This window comes from Ptychodera flava, chromosome 17 (genome assembly GCF_041260155.1).
Source record: "Ptychodera flava strain L36383 chromosome 17, AS_Pfla_20210202, whole genome shotgun sequence".
Taxonomy (NCBI): Eukaryota; Metazoa; Hemichordata; class Enteropneusta; family Ptychoderidae; genus Ptychodera; species Ptychodera flava.
In genome coordinates, this window is record NC_091944.1 from 13,166,352 (window position 1) to 13,190,751 (window position 24,400).

General features: G+C 37.5%; 1 protein-coding gene across 1 annotated transcript; it reads left to right on the forward strand.

The window, feature by feature from the left end:
* The first annotated feature begins 1,966 nt into the window (after positions 1-1,966).
* On the forward strand, positions 1,967-24,116 carry LOC139115488 (uncharacterized). The gene is made up of 13 exons (XM_070677625.1): positions 1,967-2,284; positions 4,065-4,165; positions 5,532-5,662; positions 6,549-6,669; positions 6,897-7,015; positions 12,213-12,325; positions 12,881-13,200; positions 14,558-14,688; positions 16,755-16,959; positions 17,419-17,566; positions 17,784-18,068; positions 20,466-20,618; positions 21,344-24,116. The coding sequence occupies exons 1-13, from the start codon at positions 2,011-2,013 to the stop codon at positions 21,427-21,429; spliced, it is 2,187 nt and encodes a 728-aa protein (XP_070533726.1). The 5' UTR covers positions 1,967-2,010; the 3' UTR covers positions 21,430-24,116.
* The last annotated feature ends 284 nt before the right edge of the window (positions 24,117-24,400 follow it).

Below are 24,400 nucleotides of genomic sequence, written 5' to 3' on the forward strand. Positions count from 1 at the left end.
GGCAGTGTCAAGTTAATAAATAGCTCATTTGCATATTTCATGAAGGTCTGTAATTAGTCATATAACTCCGTTATAACTTCACCAAATGTGATGAAATCTGCTGCAGATACTGATCCGACTGATATCTCATGGTAGTGTGAAGCGTTTAGAAATGTGAAATTAATTAAGGGTTCATTTGCATATTTAATGAACTTTATAATTATGTATATAACTTTGAAATTACGGCACCCAAGTCAGTGAAATTAGGTACAGATATTGAGTTGATAAATATCTAATTGTACTGAGAAGCATTTGGCAGTGTCAAGTTAACAAATAGGTAATTTGCATATTTTATGAAGTTTTGTAATTAGTGATATAACTCCAAAATAACTGGACCAAATGTGATGAAATCTGCTGCAGTGACTGATCCGTCAGATATCTAATTGTGGTGTAGAGCATTTAGTAGTATGAAGTTAATTAAGGGTTCATCTGCATATTTAATGAAGTTTGTAATTAGTGATATTACTCCAAAATTACAGCGTTAAATTTGATGAAACTTGCTACAGATGTTGATCTGATAAATATCCAATTGTACTGAGAAGCATTGAGCAGTGTCAAGTTAATAATTAGCTCATTTGCATATTTCATGAAGTCTTATAATTAGTCATATAACTCCGAAATAACTGCATCAAATGTGATGAAAACTGCTGCACATACTGATACGACAGATATCTAACTGTGTTGTAAAGCATTTAGTAGTGTAAAGTTAATTTAGGGTTCATTTGCATATTTAATAAACTTTGTAATTAGATATATAACTCTGAAATTTCGGAACCAAAATTTTGTGAAACGTGCTACAGATATTGCTTTCATTTTGATAAATATTTAATTGTGCTATGAATCATTGAACAGTGTCACGTTAATATTTGCATATTTAATGAACTTTGTAATTAGTGACATTACTCTAAAATTACAGCATTAAATTAAATAAAAAGTGCTACAAATGTTGATCTGATGGATATCTAATTGTCCCATAAAGCATTGAGCAGTGTCAAGTTAATTAACAGCTCATTTGTATATTAAATAAAGTTTTGTGATTAGTGATTAAACTCTGAGAGTACTGTGCGAAGTTGAAAAAAACCTGCTACATATAGTGATAACATATATCTCATTGTTCTGTGAAGCGTAGTACTATTAATGAACCTGTTGTAAAACACGTGAGCATATTCAGTTCATATCTGGTTCAGATTGGAACATCGCGAGGAGGTTAACGTCAGAATTGTCGGGCTCAAACATTTCTCTGAATATGAACATATACGCTCAATATCGACAGAGAAATCGTGATAAAAGAGTTCAAAATAGTGACGGTAACCCAAACCAAAATTTTTTATCCACTTGCGCTTCAGTTGGTCATCCTACAAACCACTTTAATCAATGTTGCAAGGCTGCTGAAGTGCGGGTACCAGTAGCCAGCCGACCCACTCCCTCTGCTGTCCGTTGTTGTGTGTGCAATAGTGCAATCTGAGAGATGTTTCAATTTATTTTGAACCAAATATTGAGTAACCCCGTTCTTTCTCTCCATATTTCGAGCACCCCCCCTGTAGCTTTCAATTTTTGAGTGACCCCTCTCAGATTCCTTCGACCCTCGAGCCGTAAATAATGGCGGCTTCCTAACCACCGAATGACTAGTTCGAACAGATTAGTTCAATGCGTCAATATGAAATTTTACCGATTTGAGATGTCTGAAGAGGTTTTTGAAGGAATTTTCGAAATCGGATATCCTGATCATTATATTACAAAGGTATTTAGTGTTAATATCTGAAGAAAGCGTGAATTTGTACTACTTTCGCTTGAGTATGCAAATTAAGGCACATTTACTCGTCAAACAAATATTGCGTACTAAAGCAGATATCACATTATGTGTCTTCCTAGGCAGCAACATCATGGGGCATTATGGGCAGAGGCCTTGTATCAGGTTGATATTGGAAGCATCGAAGAGGTGCAATCGTATTCTTGTCGTTCACATTGCGAATGAATATGGCCGCATGGATTGTTTTAATCTTCTTATTATCACCATGTGTCGTCCTCATGACGGCTGGGCAGTTGTTACAACCAAACGGTGACTGCAATGACCAAGGAACTATTTGTGAATACAAATGGAAAGTTGAACATCGAGACACCATGGTAACGTACAGTGAGACTACAGGGTCTGGTTTGCCTGTATTCCGGTATGGCAATTCATTTTACAAGAGAAATAGGGATTATAGGGATTCATGTGGGGCAAGAGACCTATTGTCGGATTTAGGTAAGCTGAAGAAGCAATAACTATAATTGTTTACTTACACAGACACAGACACAGACACAGACACACATAGACACACACACACAAACACACACACACAGTCACACGCAGACAAACACACTCACACACTTTGGTTGTAGCAGCAATTAAGTCCAAATAACTTGTGTTGAACCGACCTGTCTTATTTCCATTTAATCAATTTATTTTTGACTGACTCGTTTGCCATTTCAAACAGACGTTAAAATTATCACATTATTTACGTGAAAATTTCAAGTTTGAAAGGTTCGTATAAATTTCAAAATTATGTCAGAGAGACTTTAAATCAACCTCGATTTAGTATCTCAATGAACCATTGAGACATAGCGGTCAGTCTATTAATCAATCTAGACTCCAATAGAGGAATAGAAATTTAAGGTCTCGTAAGATCAGTTGAGAACCTGTCGGTTTTCCAGATCAACTAACCTGTATCACAGTTTCCTCAATTCAATGATGTTTCAGATTGTGAGTATATTTTCAATGGATTCCTGGTATTTTCTTTGCATTCACACGGATTATTTGTTCGAAATGATACAGAAGTATACATTACATCTTTCCGGAATGTACATTACCATTACCATGAACTTACGCAACCTAGGTTAAAAACTACATATGAAAGATCGTTCAACAGTTCGTTTACTGGATATGAAAGCAATTTTCGTCTCATGAGTTCGGTATAGAATGTCAGTGACTGGCAGGCGAGGAAGTGTTTGACATACACAAAGGTAGCGAAATTTTTACTTTCACTTTCGATTTGCAAAGGTGACGAATTTTTACTACTTTTACTTTCAGTTGTCCATTCAAATTAGGGTGCGTGACGTCTGCTTTTAAGTATTGTGTCATACATACAAGCTGATTAGATAATAATAGTACAGGTCAACCTAACTCTGTCAAAGAAAGCTTTTATATACTACACACGAGCATCAGTGCATTGTTTATTAATGAGCCACAGCAAATCGCGCGAAATAAGTTACAATTTGAATGGCAGATATTTTTCTTAAATGCTTTTCGCGGTGCAGGGAATTTTTTTCTGAATGATCTATTCAAATGTAGGGCTGTAACCCAATATTTGACTCTGTGACTGATATTGTGCATGATGGGAATTATTTGCAAGGCAGTAGATGAAATTCCTAACCTCGAACTACTCAATCCTGCACATTGACCGTCAATAGTGACGACTCTCTTATATTTACATTGACGATGATTGATCTTAACACCAAGGTAACGCACAGTGAGACTACAGGGTCTGGTTTGCCTATATTCCGATATGGTAATAGGGATTCATGTAGTGCGAGAGACCCACTGTCGGATTTTGGTAAGCTGAAGGCGCGATATCTGTTGTTGTATTCTTCCTAGTACATGACAGCCTTGCTGTAAACGATCCGAAAATTTACGAAATGTATGAGATACATTAATATGGTGGGTTTGACCGGCTTTGTAATTTTTTTTTCAAAAGGAGGCAGTTGATCGGCACTGACGAGCGCTGGTATAGCTAGCACTAATCTTCGCGCAGTTATGACTATTATGGCTATCTATATACGCTTTGGTCATCCGCTTTTTTAAAAGTTCAGATAAGTACATTCTGAACAATTTAGTGCTCACATGATGGAAAGCAATCCACATATCACTTCGAACATAATTGGCGCTCAGAATCAAATGTTGCCGTCAAGGCTCCGCAGGGGGAAGAGGTCGTTGCCTCTGGACTACATAATTTGCCAGAATTGTCTTTTTTAAATAATTCTTGCAGAAAAAGATAAAGTGATCACGGCTGATGGAACTTACAGATCAGCCATTGTTATCAACGGTCAGCTACCTGGTCCACCCATCATTGTCAATAATGGTACACAGGTGCGTAAATTAACTTTTTGATCTTTTTTGTCCTTCGAGGGCGCACTACCTGCGATGGGATCAAAAACTTATGAAAATATGTAAATTGTTTACACAACGATGGGCGAGTGCATGACACCCACGTCAGCAAATTTATACTTGACGGCCCTCAACTACCATTTAACTCATGACGGAAAAAACTTCCCTTATCCATCTATAGCATACGTCCGCCTTGTTTTTCATTTATGTTGCTGCATTGTTCAAAATTGCGTAAATACATCCGTCAATTACAACAATTTAGCGTGCTGTTACCGTTTTGTTATTGTGAACAACGTGATAAGTATTTTGTGACAAAAAATTTCCTCTTCATTTTCTGATAATCAATATTACAGTATTTTAGTATTTAAGACGCCTCTTTAATTAAAATGAATGATCGATCGATTTATTCCAATAGTCACATAAAGTTTTTTCTTTTTCGATCTCATGTAATTAGTATCTCTTTAAAGTTTATTCAAGTTTAAAGTTGACCTTCATTTAGACTTACATAAAAGTTTTTTTACTGTTTTTTTCTGCCTAATTCGATCGACTGGATGCCATAATAAAGGACCACATGTGATAGTCTTATTTATTATTATAAATCTAACATCGAGAACAGTAGAATTTTGCGAGCGCTAAAAAGCCGTACGTAACGCCCGTTCCGTCACATTTGCCATTTCCAAGCAGCCTCTGCGCATTCACTGTTGTATCATCATCTTCAAAATTGGTGCAAAAAATTGATAAATCACGGCCCCGATTAGCGTCCTTGTACGCAATAAATAAGCAGTAAAAACACTCGAGTTGGACCATAACAATCCTGGTGACACGAAATACCAGTACGATATCGACAACATAGTCTAACCGTTTACATATTTGAAATTAACCCAGTAACCTACAGTTGTACGGTTTCAAGGGACCCATTGGACGAGTGCCAGAATATCTCTCGCGCTCTATACGTGTAATGCACAGGCTATCCAGAAGCGCGTCCAAGTTTGCATTCACAAACTTGCGCGAAAAACCTAAATTGGAAGAAACATTGTTGGCACAAGAAAACTGTAAATACTCGGACAATTCGATAACCCAGTCCCGAATGTAAGATGTATATTGATAAGGTTATCACAAAAATACCGTAAAGGATGAACTCAGACACTGGCGTCGCGCATCGCCTTCCACCTCGCGTCGGGTGATACATCCTCGTGCATCCTTTGCATATTTTCGAAATAACCTCATATTTTAAGCACTTTGATAACACAGATGTGATTATAAATAACGACCAAGACACTAATATATGAAGTGATACTAATTGCACTGCCAGCTAAAAGGTGCAGGGTAATGTAATTCATTTTTCAAGGTGGTGGTGCACGTGACCAATGATCTTATAATGGAAGGCATCACAATCCACTGGCATGGAATGGTACAACGCAATGGAGTAGCTGGTGTGTCACATTGCCCTATAAACCCTGGAGAAACGTTTACATATAGGTAATATTCCCTTTTCTCCAAAATTCGTATTCCATCACTTTTGAGTGGTTAAGATAGAGTACTTATCTCGGTTTTAGGAAATTGTACATTTACTTGCGTAAAAATAACACGATTGGAACTAATTTGGGAAAATTGGATGAGATTAATTATTACGAAAATGTAACGAAATCGAAATTTTTACAGCTGAAATTTTACAAAATGATAGAATAGTATAAAATTTAAAATATTGTTCCCATCGAACAAAACAACGAAAACATAATGATTATTGCATCCCTCTTTTATCGGATTCATTTTCATGGAAAAATGTTCATTTTTGTGTAAATGTACTAAAGAAATGAGACAAAATGCTTAAAATTTCTCTACTTAACGACTTTTGAGTCAGGGCACTTTTGAAATGCCCCTGACTTTTTCGTGAATTTTAAGGCTTCACAAACATTAAATTGAGTCAGGGCACATTTTAAATGACCCTGACTGACTTAACTGTAAATCAATCGAAAAGATTCATTTTGGTCGAGGAAAAGTGACAAACTGAGATTATTACTAGTGTTTCAGTAATGAAGAAACTACAGACAAACTCTAATATTTTCATTCAAATATGGATATTGTTCAAATGTTTTGAACAATATTGCATTAGATACTATCATGCACTGATTCTTACTCATAACATTTCAACAGAATCGTAAATTTTGAATAAAATTTTAAAATGGTAAGCAAATATGGTGTAATATTAGACAAATTTCTAAAATTCTTGAGAAATGTTGCCAATCCAATTATCCCAATTTAGTTCCAATCGTATAAATAACGAATTTGTGTATGTGTACATAAGGTACGTCTTCTAACAAAAAGGTCACACCTGCATGCTTCTTTTATGTGACTTTCCTTTTAGGTTTCTGGCTACCCCTCCTGGAACACATTGGTACCACTCCCATCTTGGAACACAGAGAACGGATGGATTGTATGGGGCATTGATTGTGTTACCGCCTGAAGAGCCTGAAGAGACTGTAAAGGTATTGTTAGAAATCGAAGTATGGTGTCAGTGGGAAGCTGGTAGTTAACTTTTGTTTTGAAATTGGCTTATTTGCAATGAAGGTGTAACTGTAACTCTGCATGAAAAGATGATGATGATGATAATGATGATGACGACGACGACGACGACGACGACGGTGATGATGATTCTGGGGATAATAATGACAAGGAGGAGGAGAATAATGATGGTTGATTTTTATCTTGACAGGTTAAGGTGAGGGAGACTACGGATATAGACCATGACGACGAATTCATAATGATTCTCCATGACTGGATGAGAGACACCTCTCTAGATATAAACAATCGTATATTGTGGGAAATGCAAAGGTAGCCATCACTTTCCCATAGTTCCAGTTCCAGTTCACCACATATGTGCACGAGAAATAGCGAGTGCATGTATGTGTTCTTTATCATTGCATTTCTAGGCCTCCTCCCCGTATGCAAAGAAATTACAGTGCATAACGAAATTGGTTGGCGAAATTTAAATAATAAAACAAAATTCCTACGAATTGTTGTCGTAACTGAAAACCTTTGTAACTATATAAAGATAAATTACTGGGTAAGTTTCGTCTTACTTAAAAGACGATAAAATTTACATGAGTTTGGCTGAACAAAAAAATTCTTGAGGAATGTATTCACTGCGCAACTCAGCGTAAACAGAACATTCAAGCAAGAAATGAAATTCATCTTCAGCCCTATTCATTCTTTGAACTTTACGAAATCTACTCTTACATTCGATACCATCTCGTCTACCGTCTTCTCTGCTTAGAGTAAGGCGCGAACAACGAAAACATGAAAAGGCTTGCCGTATTTTAACATAATTACATTTCATCAATCAATATGTCTCTGGCTTCCCCCAAGTATGAAAGATCTTTTATGAAAGATTTTCCCATCACTGTTTTTTACTACATCAAAGACTCTGAACATAAATTGTTCAAGAAAAACATCTTTGTCCCAACTACTTGTGTTAGCCAAACATCCAAACCCATACGAATAGAGAATGTGTTTTACTGACGTTGCCCAAGTTTGTCCGCCATGTGAATCTAAATTTCGTAGCATTGCATAAGCGGACCAGGTAATCTATTTGCGGGTAAGTCAATTAACTTTAACCAATATTTTATACATCGTTGAGGACTGGAAACAAAAACAGGTAACCGACACCATTTTCCGATTACTACCTCGCTTACTGCACTGGATGGCAACCCTAGGAAAGCTCTACACCACTTCCGTTGATTTTTTTCCGTTTTTTTAAAATACTGGTGACCCCATGTTTTAGACCCGTAAAGTAAAATTGGTAAAATCATCGAGTCAAACAACTTAAAGCGTATTTGAAATGAAAACCTATTAAGCCGTTTACTGGCACTTTACAAGAAAGTCAAATTGATGCCTTGTTTGCTTGGTCAGCTAGTGTAGCCACGGCTTTCCCCCAAGTATTTCTAGATCAAAGTAATAACCCAAAATTTGTATTTGTAACAACTTATTACTTCAATAGAATGACCGCTCCAAAACCTTTTAAAACCTTTCGCCTTTGTCCCGCATAAATTCAAAGTTAATTTTGCTTAAAATGAACCATGCTATATGTTTTTGCCACCCCTACTTTATCAAATAAATGTATCACCCCAATGAAACGACGCGGTTAAATATTATTAAAATGCAATATATTGTGCGACTTTGAAGTTAGCTGCCATTCGGGTCGTTTCGGAATTCGCGGGCATTGCCACCGGAAATGACGTAACTAATAGAATGTACGAGTGAGTGTGTTCACCTCGGCCATAGCGAATGCTTACCGCTGTTGCTTCAACATGGTGAGAAGTTACGCCTTTGGCATGTTTGGTGGCTGAAGTAACTGCAGCCATTGTCAGTTTATTGCATTTTAGGATGATGTATTAGCCGCATTTGACAAAATTACAAGAAAGGGTCGGAAAAGAGGCATTCAGACAAGCGTTTTCTGCGGTGCACATTTTCGAGTGCCGTGACTTAGAATAAACACGGTTCGGAAGCCAGATGTACGGTAAGATAGACTTTAATTCCTGGAGTTACTACATCGATTATGTAATCGCAATGCCGTACCAGTACGACCATTGTCACAGAAAGCTTCGCGTGTATCATCATCAACTGTGGACAAGAGCGAGAACAGCAGCAAGACTGCGACAGGTTGCCCAAAACATGTCAAGGATGCGGGGGCCGCGGAGAAGTATGGCCGTGTTTACATCCCCCAAGACTGATCGCCGATTCAGATGCTTTACGAAAGTGATTGTAAATAAATAAATGAATACAAGTACTAGATCTCATGCATGTGTGACTCTATAATTAGTAACGTTAGGAGATATCTAATTTTATATTCCTAAAAAGTTTACGTAGTGATTGACTGACTCTTTGCGAGACTGAACGATAGGTTTGTGTATAATACAGCACGGCGCTGCCAGTAACAGTGACACAACGTGTAGCAAAGAAGTTTATACCCATATTTTATTTATTTATTAGCCGTGTTCACAATAATGACATTGGCTCAGAAAGAAAGAGAAGGAGAAGAAAATGTATAACACTGAAAAGTTTTCAGATTCACTTCATTCACATTAGCTCAAAAGTATTAAACTTTCTGACTGAAAATCTGTAACAATTCATCATGTATTTTGCAACAACATGAACAATGCAACTGTCAGTACATGACAAAAAGTACTTAAAAAGAGAATCATTGTCAAAGCATTTTAGCTGGTTCTGAATGTTAAAAATCATTTCTAAGTAAATTGTTCGTACAGTGTGTGCTGGTTTACTTGGACATAATAAATACAATGGATTTCATCACCAACACCAGAATGACAAAGGGTACAAAGTCTAAGATCTCTTGGAATGTTTTTAAAACGACCAATTTCTATTGCAAAAGTATGATCAGAAATTCTTGCCTTTGTCAAAGCAATTCTGTGAAATGGAGACTTAACAAGTGATAGATAATTTTCACATTTAAACAGTGTTTTAATACTACAGTATACATTTAATTTGTTATTTTTTGACAAGGCATTTTTCCAGGCTTCCTTAAATTTAGACTTTAAAGACTTTTTCACAAGTTCGATAACTGTTGAAGGTTTACATTTCTCACAATTCAAAATGCTAGAATTGCACAGTAGAAGAACAGACTCAACAAAATGTAAGAAACACGAGAAACCTTTCTTGTGTAAGCTTTTTTCGAGTTCAAATGCAGTATACAGCAAACTGCCCTTGGACAAATTCTTAAGGCGAACCCAAAATTTAATAACATTCAAAATAACTGATATCAGTAACGGGTAACGCCCAAGTTCACCAAGACAAGCATGGATGCTGGCAGTTTTACTAACGCCAAGAATACTGTTGACGAAGCAGTCGCGTTGTCTTCATCTGTTCCCTTCTGCTCGACTAAGTCTCCCCTAAAATATTTTAGCTTCTTTGAGAATTTCGCAGTCATGAAACAATGAACACTGTGCTTTATATCGCTGACACTTAATCAAGAAAAAAAACTGCGGAAGCGTAGCTGATCACTCCGTCACAGAAATGGCCGGCTGAGCCGCCCGGCCTCGGGTGCCAGTGTGCCCGATATTTACATCATGTCAATTTTAATTTATCTCTTCCCGAGAATTTGGCTAGACATGTCTTTACGGTCACATATTTTAAAAGTGCCAATGTTCATGTGAGGTTTTATAACGCCAAACTGAAGATTTTGCGGCGAGAATACTACTTTGGTGTTTATGCTAACATGACCCTCAGCCTGTTCCACTTCCAGCTGTTGATAGGAAAGATGTGTGTTATGAACGGTGGACAATTTTCAACTTGATCTCTACTACATTTATCTACAAGCGTCATTGTGTAATTCATATTTTTATATACAGATTTTGAACGAGGCAATTTGTGTTGAGAAGTAATAATAAGGTGGGATGGCAACTCCAGACTTATATTTATTTTTGTTAGCTTGCGGTTGTGTGTACGGTAGTACACTGGTGTGTTTGACTGTGGTCACGGTGCAGGCTTGTCACTGACGCGACGGTCAACAAGAGTTCCGCTCTTGTTCTCGTTTAGGTTAAGGTTCCGCATGTTAAAATTTGCAGGCCTGTAAATTCTGAACAGCTTTGTCATATCTTCTGTGACGATGATATTCTCAGTTGCACTGCTTTCACTCATGAAATTATCACTATCTCCATAGTCAATGCACGACGTCACCATCACCCATTCTATTAGTGACGTCACAGCTACTTACGCCAAAACGGGGCGAGCTCGGCAATTTCCGGAAAATGTCGCCATGATGGAAATCGAAAAGTGCAACTTTTCCCGTGTTTTCGTCGAAATAACATAATACAACCGTCTAAAAACCGCTCAAATAAGCTTCAGTTTGTGTGTAAATGTTTGTTTTATTAATACCAATTTCATTGACAACCAGAACTATAGTATATGCCCCGAGTCAAACGAAAAAGTCTCAAAATGTGGCAGGACTCACACTTTAAAACCTTTCTTCTAGGCGGGCACCATAGCCACTTTTACGAAACACCATAACATTGGTTTTCTGGATGTTAACTTTCATCGACCATTTTTGACAAAACAGATCAAAAATATCTAATAACCGCTATAAATTCACAATTGTGTCAGCATAAATGGCGATATCACCGGCATATAATAAAGCAAATAAATTATAAATGTCTTGCGTCAGTTGAATATTTGAATTCCAGTATTACGTGAGTTTACAAGCATAATATTAAACTCTTCAATGAAAAAATGTAAACAACATTGGCCTCAACATACAGCCCTGTTTGATTCCAATGGGACAGTCAAAGCAATCTGATCTTCTTGATCCTGATTTAACACATGATTTCACACCGCTGTATCTTCCTTTGTAGCTTCGTCTTCATGTCTCGTTTTTCAAGGACCAGGATTACTTTCTACTGGCAGATACAAGTAACGCAAAGACACACACCTTTATAACCAGCGCCGCCACACGTCGCCAACGTATGCACCCCACCGCCATCTTTGGTGGTTTCTTCTGTCGTAACGGGTTGCCTCCAGCAAAACAGCTAATTTTACGTCTGAATGTTTCCAAATCGATCCCCATTTTCTGATATCCGTGCTCCACCAAATTACAAAGTGCCGTATCAGAAAATATAGCCTAAGGGGAATTTTCAACCAGAACTTGAGAATTTATCGAAAATAACAGAGCGCCAACTCTGTGGACAAGTTGCCAGGTGTCAGGTTATGTAACCACCACTTTCCCAATAGGCAACCAAAAGTGATCTTTTATAGCCTCATGCTTTTGTGAGACTAGACCCATAAAAACAGAAGACAACAGAAGACAGTTCAAACGCTGATTCACAGCTCGCAATCATTGCCGAAAATAAGACAAATTACCTGATACATTTTTAAATTTCTATGACCGTGATCTAATTGATTATATATTTGCCTGTCACCCCCTGTCTACATTTCTATCTGCATGTCTGTCCACACACTGAGAAAGAGACTTTTAATATTTGCCATTTTTCAATTTAATCATTCTCAATTTTTAATGCAGATTTCATCCCGGTTACAATGTAACTGCACCATCATGTTTTTATCAAACCAAGCAATCTGACGGTACCGAAATTGGAGTTACCCCTTTTAGGTCCGGATTAATAAATGGCAAAGGTAATATTGAAATGATATTGTGTAAACACTTAGTCAATGTCATTTGAGTTTGTTATGATAACTAATTCTCTTTTCGATGCGGGGTGTTTTTATTGTTATCGCTTAAAATAATTTTGATAGTCATGGTAACAGTGATCGTTGAGATTGATAAATTTAAATACAAACTTCATTTTGATCTGACAAACATCAGGCTCTTGCAAAGTGGGTTCATATTCTTCCAAAAGTGGTGTATAGCCATTCGACATTCAAGCTGCTTCTAGGTACAAATCGAAACGAGAACTCTTCAACGACGCCAGTTTTTTAAAGTTGTACTAAAACTTCCATGCTCGGTATGTAAATAATTTGGTTTTTGCGATGTTGAAACTTTCTTACTTAGGTTTATTTATCCATATGAGAGAAGTCCAAAACGAAACGTCATTGATAATAATCTGATACCCATGGAAAAATTTACCGCCAAACGGCCATTATGATATCGTTCACTTTGGTGCATAAACGTTGTGTTCCTCCTCGGAGTTTTAATTATTTTACTCTGTACTGTTCATATTTCCTACTTAGGTTTACTTTATCGATACGATCAATATGGAAGAGAAGTTGTTGAAAATAAGCTACTTCCGATGGAAATATTCACCGTCAAACGTCCATTATCATATCGTTTCCGTGTCATCAACGCTGCCATGATCTACGCCTTTAGAGTGTCTATCGACAATCACAAACTACATGTGATCGCTGTTGATGGTAACAGGGTCCGGACAGTTATTGCGGATGAGGTCATAATAAACTCCGGTGAAAGATTTGATTTCTACATCGAGACCAATGAATTTGCCAACAACTTCTGGATTCGTGCTAAAACCCTTGAAACAACTGACATCAAAGGTGTAAGTACATGACTTTTTCAATTGTTTTTTCTTTGAATGTATTGTTTCGTAACCGCCTTCCCAATACGTGATGAAACTCAATTTATTAACCCGACATATAAAACGCAATGATAATATTAAAACACTAAACATATATAGGCTGTGTTGACAATTGATCACTAAGCATGTTAATATAGAAATAACGGGCAACGCGCTGACCATTAACGTTTATTACGGACAAGGGCGAGAGGAAAGTCAAATTAACGGGCTCGGCAAGACTCGCCCGTTAATTTTTGGCTTTCCTCTCGCCCTTGCCCATAAATAAACGTTAATGGTCAGCGCGCAGCCTGTTATTTCCATAGTATTATCAACGAACCCTGAAAAAACCGTCAAAATTTACGAAAATTTCCCGTGCGAACGACAGCGGGGCCCCCAAACCTGTCAGTGAGTAGTGCGCGCGCTGCAAAAAATTTTGCAAATCCGGAGATGTTTTTGAAAAAAAGCGTCTAAACTTAGCCCACAAATGCTCCATTTTATTTTGTGGTTGATTATGATCTTTGTACAAATCACAATTTTCGTTTTAGCTGTAAAGTTACTATGTTTACGATATTATTCATATTCACGGGCATGAAAGCAAACCATTACTGTGTATTTGTGGGCAGTCACGTGGTTCAGCTCGACCAATTAAAACGCAATGGACAGGGCATGGTTATATAATGTGCTTGATTCAAACAAAAAATACATTTCATTTACAAAGCAAAACATAATAGGGATGCGTAGTAAGTAATAGCTAAAGTAAGGACAACCTGGTTTTCTATTCGATTCTGTTTTACAACATTCTTGTAATTTTAAGACCTTCAATCTTTACTCAAGGTGGGTTTTAATGAAGTCGCGGAGGCCAACGTTTTTTAGACTTAAAAAACTACATCACAGGATTTTACTATTACGATTACGCTTACATCTCAGGTCCTAGGTGTGTCCCTAGAAACGGTTACTTTTCCTTAGAGACATGGTAACTACACGGACATTTTATAAAGTTACAGCCGTCAACTGAAACAAAACAAAGTATAGGCATTTGAATTGAACAAAGGATTACTTTCTAATTATTGTTGGAACTGAACTAAATATGGAGTTAAGAATACTTATAATGACCCCCTTGGGACATACTCTGCATTCAATTGAATTGTTACTCCACAACTTTTGAGGACCGATTTTAAAAGCAGAAAGGAAAGTAGAAAACCCGTAATATCTTGTTTATGCCTAAAACAAAATTCTCCAGTTTCCTACGCTATGTAAACGGCTCTACTTCTAGCAGAGGCTAGGCTAAGTAAATCGCGTTTCGTTAACTTTGGAAGTTTTGTTCTTTGCACATATTTAGAATACTGTATATCCAGGACATGTAGAAGCTATCTTACACTATGAAGCAGCACCTGCGGGAAGCTGGCCGACGACCACGCCAACTCAATGTACTCAAACTAGCCATTGTGTTGCTGTGAATTGCCCCTTCAGGTAAGAAATCAGCTTTGTGAACCCAACATTTACAGCATTTCATTTTACGCATCTCATGAAAATTACCTAGGTATATTTCCGTTCCACGGGACAGTGTTTTTTACTGAAGGCATCAATATATGCAGTAAACACGATTGCGAGGTACACAGCCAATGCTGAATGCCATGAATAACCAACAAAATGTTTTGTTTAACCTTTCATCAGATCTCGAAGGAAACAAAACACTGGTACAGAAATTTGCGCGATATGTACACTTTCTCGCTTTTTAGCGAGAAGTATGCGAGAACACATACAATCTCGCATTTATTTGCGAGAATTTTGCTTTCTCGCAGTCAATCAGCAAGAACTGTGTTTTCTCGCTCTGCATCTGCGAGATATTGAATTCTCGCAATCAATCTGCCACTAATTTCTTGCTGGTTGATTGCGAGAATTCAATTTCTCGCAGATACAGAGCGAGAAAACACAGTTTTCGCTAGCTGATTGCGAGAAACCAAAATTCTCGCGCGCTTGATTTAACAAATCAGTGTCTTTGCAATAAACAATCTCCAAAATAATGCCTTCATGTTGGTTATTCTCGTGATGAAATTCTAAATAGAATGTTCAACGACCTCGTTGGACTTGAACGTCAAAAATTCAAAATTCTCATGGTATTCCATACAGTGTACGAGCAGTTCATTGCAGGGCAATGAAATACACATTAAAAAGAAAAAAAATATGATTAATGAAAATTAATAACAGGAACCATCATTTTCTCTTGCTTCGCTTCGATAAAGTTTATGTGCGATGTATGATAGTGTTTGTGCGAGCGCTAGAGTGTGAAGAGGGCGCAGTCAGAATTGTAACAACTTTAGCTCGATTATTGGACCAATCTTTTTAGATTGGGGATTTAGCCGAGCGTTTTGTCTGTGGCTTTCTTCGCTAGGTGTCATTGGTGATTGGGTACGTAAGTTGTGAATTCGAACCTGTTTTCTCTGTATTTGGTACAAGTTGATTAAAATTGTCATTGTGAGTACGAAATTGCTCTGGACTAAAGGACAAGTTAAAGACACATCGTTCAAAATGAACTGAATTATTGCCAACGGTTCATGATAATAATACAGTGAATTTCAAAATAGCTTGGAATTACAACGTGCTAGGGTGATTAGAAAAAAACGTTTCAGGCGATAAAAAATAACGCCAACTGCATTCATTGCAAACGTTCTCATTTGATAGATTTTGCAACAATTGAACCCAATACGACGTCCACTGTTTCCACTTACAAAAACCGTTCAGTGTAGAAATACAAACCGTTGTACAGACCCATACACACTGTACCGAGAATGTACAAACAGTCAGTGTGTGGGTGAGTTTTTCAATTGGAGAGCGGCAACACTCATGATGTTGACTGTGGTACAGTGAAAGTCGCATTGGGTTAAATTGTTGCAAAATTTATTGAAGGAGAACATTTATAGTGAATGCAGGTGGTGTCATTTTCTATCGACAGAAACGTCTTTCTCTTCTCCCGAGAACGTTGTAATTCCAAGCTATTTTGAAATTCACTGTAAGAACTGAATACCTTTACTTCTTTCTGATATGCACTGTAGCCATTCTGTACTGTTACCAATGCGACTTCTTCAAATACAGAAAAAGACAGACAAACAAAAGTGCGACATTCCTCCTGTGTGAGCACAAAGGAACAGGGGTTAATAATTAACGTAAGAATATGAGTACATACATTGCTATCAACGGCTAAAATATGGCACCAAAAGAGAAACGCTTGATTCTATGGTATTTGTTACTTGAGACTAAAGATTCAGAAGCATTGACAGTGTTTCCTGTGGTCACCACCAACACCGCTAAATTGTCATATATTATTATTGTCATATATTGGCATTGCAAAGATCGAAATTGATCTCACAGGAAAATACCGGAAAAAATGCCCAGTTGTTTAACATCTATCAACAGTAATACACTCAATATTTAATGTTTAACGTTTGTAAAGGAGGAAAATTCCGCCAATGAAATGTTGGCCACCCAGAGTTATACTGCTTCCTCAACTTGATTTGTACTCGTTTAATCTTTTCCAGGTACTTTCCACCGGACAAATATATAGACTGTATACCAATCTCAAATCTTAAAGCAGTAGCTGGTCAACCCCCGCCTCCATCAATCCCAAACGTAAACGACAGAAATGCCGAAGAAATCTTCATTTACTTTCACTTTGCGGGGACCATTTCCAGACGGTCGTCTGTCAACGGCAGACGTTTCATCCCACCGTCAACGCCACCCATGGTGCGCGCTTTAGCATTTCTTTTGTTTCTAGTTCTGGTTCAACAATGTACAGTGCAGTAGGATATAATTTTTGTTTTAATCGAATCGCCTTGCTAAGCACTTGTCTACAGACTTTGTAGCCAACATGTATAGATGTGTCATTACCTTTGGTTCTCACGGGCTTGATACATAAAATCGACGTATGGAAGGTTTATTAGCATGTCGTTATGCAGACTTATTACCAATTTGAGAAGGGGCTTCTTCAAAAATACCTTGTATTATGATGTTGATATTTTTACACCAAGCATAGATTGGCAGTAACCGACAGTAACTCTAATCCAAAATACAACTGGCGTCGTGCAATTCTTTCGAGTACTTGTAACTGCGTTCAATTTGTAAGAATTCATATCAATGAAAGACAATCCACTCTTTGTAATAAAAAACATGTCAACGGTAATTCCATTTCTATTCTTTCAAAAGACGCTTCCTGGTGGAAAATATGAAGACTACATGACGATGTGTAACGAGACTGAGTGCTCAGAACAACACTGTAGTTGTACTCATTTCATTGAAATCAAGACTGGCAAAGTGGTTCAGATTACCCTGTACAACATGGTACAATACCCAGGTATGTAAACCTGCAGGACGGAGTCACCAATAGTCCTACGGCACGTTTCCTTCAGTCGTCACTTTTCAGACTTTTAACAATGCGCAAATGAACGCATCGTCTCAAGTGTTTTTTATTATTATGAAATCCATGAAGAGCTGAAACTTGTAGGCACTTTGTTTTCACATCGAATTATTTATGGCATATCCATGCCCATATATATTTCTCTTACTTTCAGGCGAAGGAATAAAAGGCACGCCTCACCCTGTACATCTGCATGGCCATCACTTTTACGTCTTAAAGACCGGTTACGCCCAATATGATGCCAATGGGTTATATACTGGCGACAATCAAGATATCGACTGTGGAGAGGATGAACGTTGTAACTCTGGTAAATGGCGTAACACCAGCTGGGGAGGAGATAATATCCCTGGTTTGAATCTTGTAAACCCTCCAATGAAAGATACAGTCATAGTACCCGTCGGTGGATATGTCGTCATCAGATATATGGCAGATAATCCGGGTATGTTCATGTAAAAACAACAGCTCAGTACAGGCAGTCATTAGTCACATATTTTTTTTCGTAAATAATTGAACATTTATTCTTAAGCTATTGTGTACAAAAGTTACCATTTACGACTGTAAACAAAGATTGTGCATTGAAATAATGCAAGACAGATTGATTACAGATGAGACTTTCCTTACAGGAAAATGCCTAGGAAAATGCCTACAATTTGTGAATATATTTTTGTTAGGAATGTGTTCTTGATTCAACATCGCTTGTTACAAAGTTCAGTCATCAAATTTTGAGATAATGTAGAGATAATGGGTGACGCACTAATTATTAACGTTGATTATGGGCAAGGGCGAGAGGAAAGCCAAAATTAAGGGTCGAGGCTTGCCGCCCATAAATAATGGTCAATGGTCAGGGCGGAGTCTGTTATTTCCATTGTATCATATACCCATGCCCATATTGCTTCATCCTAGTGACGTTCACCGTAAAATATCAGCCGTGATATTTTCGATAAACGTCGAGGTATGCACGATAAATGTCATCGGTTTTGGAGTTCTCCCGTACTAGATCAGCAATTTGTTGGTAAATAACGTAAACAAACAAAATGGCTGCCGCTCCTGGCCTGCGAAGCGATGTAGCCGTCGTAAAATAATGAAGGGCTTCAAGGAACACGGGTATTTCTGGTCGCCAAATACGAAAATAAAATGTTGAGTCTTGTAATGTTTTCCCATGGTTTTACTGTTAAAGTTGTCGTATTTTTTGGCCAAGCTCTAGCAAAAATTCTGCCGTTCGCACGGCGCCGGCACTGTACATGGTCTACCCCCGATCGCCGAATAGGTAGTGAGCGCGTGGCGTGAAAGGGATGTCGTGCGCGCGACGACTGTTGATATGGCAACTCTCAGGGTAAACAAACAAAATGGCGGCCCCTCTCCGCGCGAGCTCCGTGCCGTACGACGATCGAGCGCGTTCGAAATCAGGATAGATTTAAAGCTGAGGACAGTTTTTGATCGGTTACAATTGTAATAGCATATTGCACCTTAAAAGGTTCCTCCTGTATGACGATTTTTGAATCCCGGTGTCTTTCTTCTTGGGTTCATTGAGATATGGAGGACTTGCAGCGATGTCGCGCGTGATGTTGACTTCGTCGTATACTTTATGAATGAAGCCTGTTCACATAAATATTCCGATATTTATGCGCAAGGCGTAATAAAGTAAAGCCTCAAAATTTGAGGTTTTTCGTACTATTAGTAAAATTATGGGCATGGGTATATGATAAATCGGTTATTACCCAATATCGCCTGTTCCTTGTGTCGTATCAGCATTCGTATCATTTGTGCTGCGTCAGACACTCGACTTCGTCTCGTGTCTGACGCAGCACAAATGACACTCATTACATTGCATTACTCATTACTCATTACATGCTGATACAACACAGGAACAGGTGATATTGGGTAATAACCTCTAAATATTATGAACGAACCCAAGAAAACTATCCAAATTCATGACAATTTCCCAAAGACAACAGGGCCCCAGAGCTTGTGCAATACATGACGCAATGTCACGCGCACTGTAAAAATCGCAAATAGGGAGATTTTTTGGGGAAAGAAAATGTCTGAACTTGGCCAACAAGTGCTTCATCTTGTTTGCAGTTAATTATGATCTTTGTACAAATCACAATTTACATTTAACTGTAAAGTTACGATGTTAGCATTAATATTCATATTCAAGGGCATGTAAACAAACCATTACTGTGTATTTTGGATCAGTTACTTGATCGAACTCGACCAATTAAAATGCGACGGACAGGGCATGGTAATGAAATGATCTGTAAATTTGGAATTTTTTTAACCTTTGGAGGGAACAGTATGTGCAGCCTTTGATAATCTTTTTAACTGAATACCAACAGCAGTTTCTTGCTTTCTGCATAGACCACATGTATAGATCACGCAGTGTCTAAGTTGATGACCCAACCTTCATAGACTGCATTGTTCTTACACTCTTGTCCTGACTAGAATACAAATGTAGACAATATAGTGTATTTTAACGGAACGAATGCTGTATTGATAAGCTTAACAGTAGGCGTTTCGATGTACTTTAGGGGTAGCACAAATATTTGATCAGCAAATACAGCTACTGATCCTCTAAACATATTTGATGTGACGAAAGTCCTATTACCTCTTCCATGCTACGACTGACAACCTTGCTGGAAACGAACAACGCAATATTGACCGTAAAAAAGCAGGTCAAAATTACCTCACCCTCGTACAAGACTGCATATACTTTGTTGTCGAGTGGCGATCAGTTGATAACTAGCATCGAATTCTTGCTTTGGAAAGCTTCTCAGTTTTCGCAATCAGACACAACCTTGCATGATGTTCTAATCCTCGCCATTACATGTTTTATTAGGCTGGTGGTTTGTACACTGTCACATCGAAATACACCAAGTTGAAGGAATGGCCCTGATGATCAAAGAAGGTGACGAGAGCGAGATGAAGAAGCCGCCGAAGAATTTCAGAACATGTGGTCACTTTACCTGGTCGGCGGAAGAGTTCTACAAGAGTATGTCTGGATATTATTTGTGTCTTTTATTAGATATCATAGTGTTTAAAATTTGGGGGAGAGATAATTTCTTGAATTCATGATATAATGTCAGGTGAGTTGTAGCCCCGCAAATCACAAATTTTCCTTTTTTGAAAAGGACAAATTATCATTGCAGACTATGTACTAAGCAGTTAAGATAACGATAAATGTAATACCATACCAATGCTCTTGTCTGCAGTAGGTCATTCCAGGGACATCGATATTTGACTCAGTTGATAAAATCTTGAAAATAGGAGAATAAATACTGACCAGAAACTAGAGTATCAAAAGACCTTTGCTCCATTTTGGTAATCCATCTTATCTTTCTTTATTGTTGCTATAATGGTAAACAGCATAGAAGCATTTTATTAAGCTTTACTCAGTGTAAATTGTCAACAGTCTGCGGAAATATTCTGCAATAGTACCTTAAAACCCTTACCGAAATGTCGGAAAATACACAAAATTAAGAAAAAAAAATTCTCTGATCATTTGTAATATTCTGCAGTTGCTTGAAAACTAAATTTCATTAAGATCAGTAATACTGGTACACTGTAAATTGGGATGTAAGCCCATTAATTAAAACATATTAAACATTGGAAAGATAGTATAAAAATGTGACATCTCGTTTGTTCTACTAACAGTTCATTCGAAACTTTAACATTTGAAAATATCACTAATCTACTTTCATGTTATTTATATTTCAGTTTCTGGAAGCGTGAAGACTGAAGCCGGATTGGCAATCTTATTTGCCATGCTTTTCTTCTCTTGTAGAATCATAAGCAACATTTAGAATTTCGTGTACTTAAAATTGTTAATATCGACAGGGAGACTTAACAACCAATCGCTTCTTTACTCGTCGTCGACCTAATAACTTTTTATTAATTTTGCACATTCTACTCAAGATGTGAATCATATAAAATTAAACAATTTTTAGTTTATGGCTGAGTTGTGTATTTGGAATTCATGATGAAAATATCAAAATCCTATCATTGTCGAGTAGATAGTTGGTTTTCATGTGTGTATAGGATCGAAGTCGTGATTGTTCTACGTAAAACCAAAACTAAGCTTTCTTCGTCTGTCAAAAGTGTTGCCGAAGTCTCAATTTCGCGCAGGAAGCCGTCAAGACCTATGATACTTCTAAAAGGCAATTTAAGAGACTCTCTTTACAGAAGCTTTGATTAATGGTTGTAGCTGCTGAACTCTACAATTTCAATGGCACAATTTTGACATAATAACAAGGAAATGCCTTGAACTGAAACTGCATTGATGTCACTTGGATATTAATCCATCTCGAGTGACGATACGCGCTCAATATTTCGCACTTAAACAGGAACTTCCCCTATAAAACCCGGGTTATCGTAAATCTATGCAAATGTAAAAAAGCAACGCTATTGATCGGAGGTGCCGTGTTTGGTCCCAGAATCTAATAATTTTGTCATGTTTCAGGCTTTCACTGTCATTGAATCTTGCATATGATGTCTGTGAATACATAGACACTAAACTTGAGTCGAAAGTAAACTGAAAAAACGTTCCGTTTCTTTTCGTTGGAGAACGCATATGTTTCAAAATGTGTTTCCTTTACGACAATTTGACCCCTATTTGCATATGTTACGAAAGTGCCCATCACGATTATTCAAATTTATCATACGGTCAAAGCGATGTTAACCAAAGCTGGTCGAAGCAAATATAGCCGACAGAGGTATCAGCCAGAAAGGGTCCAACCAGGTTACTCTTTTTTCCGTAGGCACAGGTTTTTTCCGTCGTAACAAATGATGAAAATTACGTACGCTTTTTCAGCGGAAGCTCGCGTGAGCTATACCCTGCCAACTTCGACGGATCAAAGTAAGTCAGGCAGTGATCGTATCATCGATTGAGTCTGCATTACTGCCTGATAAAATCCTATTGGAATATGTCTATTTCAGAGCCGTGCTACTTTTCGTTTTACCAAAAGTGAACGGTATTGTGTCTGTTTGAGTATACTTCAGAACATTGGCAATCGGTACATCTTCAAATTCATCGCAACACAACTGCTATTTTGATTGTTTGTTTGCGTCGATTCATATTCACATACAGACAATTCGTGACAAATATTCAACCTGAAGCGATTGCCAATAAGTGGAGTGCAATTCGCATCTGATTTTTCCAGTTTTCACAGTTTTGAAAGGCCATGGAGTAGCTCTGAATTTTTGTCAGGGAGCCTTCAAGTTACTACAGTGGGTGGGATAGGGAAAATGGAGGAGGGTCACTTTTTATAAACCTATCGAGGGGTCAATTTTTACAGAAGCTGATTTCACGGCCAAACCTTCCATTCTTCATATGATATTTTCCTGAAAAGGAAATCACCGACAAAATACTCCGATTCTTTTAAATACATACGCATTATCAACAAGTTTCACAGCAAGGAAGATGCAGTGGTATCCTATATTAACACCTTGAACAGTTAAATGAAAGACACGAGACAAAAACATATGGACAGGTGACAAATGTATGTCAATTATCAAACGTCTACAAATTCACATACATTCTTGTGTTACATTTGGAAAAAATTTGTTGTCATAGTTCTCTCATAGACAACCATGTACAGTGAATCAACATTTCGGTGAAATTCCAATTTCAAGCACACACACGGACTTGTGTCCATCGTAGTCTAATCAAGAACATTAATATCAATAATCAAGCATACATCAATACACAGATTTACCGAGTTTTGTATTTGAAAAAAAAATATTATTCATAGTTTCCTCGTCGTGAAATTCCAGAATCAAATTTCTTGCGCGTACATAAAACTTGTAACAGCCCTAGTCTATTACTGTCATCATCCTGTACCATTTAAAAGCTGTATTTCCACTCTGTGTTTTCACTGAGATGCGATGATGGAGGGAATTGATTGTTCTCCCAACCGGAATATGATCGTGTTCAGCGGAGAAAGCTATTTTGATATTTAGACAGGTGATAATTGAATGCTCCAAATTCCCTTAGTGTGTAACAGATAGTGTTTACCCCTTTATAACCCATCAATTACATGAGAATTAAAAAACTTCTGCCCAGTGTATGCAAATGGCAGAGTCATCAGTAAACACCCGACTGTGCGCCCACGGTACGGTATTTTCCCGTTTAAAGATTAACTGGATAGTTTTCGTCAAACATTCCATTGTATTACAAATTACAATTTTTTAATCAGCAAGTATTACCACTACAAAGGTTCTATGAAACTGTAATGAGTGTTATGATACGACAGCATTGAATATACTTAAATGAGCTAGTTTACATGTACTCATGTCCGAACAACTATTGTTAAAAGACCCTCATGTTGTTTCATGTGAAATGATTCAATGATCTACATGATGCATCCTTTGAAGCAAAAATGTTGTAGTACTGGACAAATAGACGATATACTTAAAATAAATTTAGTTTTGGTCATAGTATTTGCTCGTTGATGTGAAATAAATACCTTGTACTCTGGAAAAAAACAGTTTCCCAGTCCTACTGTTGCAGACTTTTATTCTATCAATACTAGAGTGTTTGATAATGCGATGTGTATCTCGTGTACAAACATGACCTGATCTGGTGTTTAATGCACACATATTGAATCACAAGACCCGGCTATCGATCTTATAATTTGAGCCATGCTTCAAACTATGAATTCACAAAGTTTACATAAAGTCAAACATACAGTCATGCTACTTGTTGAACAAGCCAATTATGTTTATTATTATGTAAATTGATATAGATAAAAATGAGCTCATGTGGGACTATGCATC

Excerpts from the sequence above, each read along its gene's own strand:
- LOC139115488 (XM_070677625.1), top strand. The coding sequence starts at position 2,011 with ATGAATATGGCCGCATGGATTGTTTTAATCTTCTTATTATCACCATGT. Across the intron at positions 2,285-4,064 it reads AGACCTATTGTCGGATTTAG|AAAAAGATAAAGTGATCACG; the intron begins GTAAGCTGAAGA and ends TAATTCTTGCAG. Across the intron at positions 6,670-6,896 it reads AGCCTGAAGAGACTGTAAAG|GTTAAGGTGAGGGAGACTAC; the intron begins GTATTGTTAGAA and ends TTATCTTGACAG.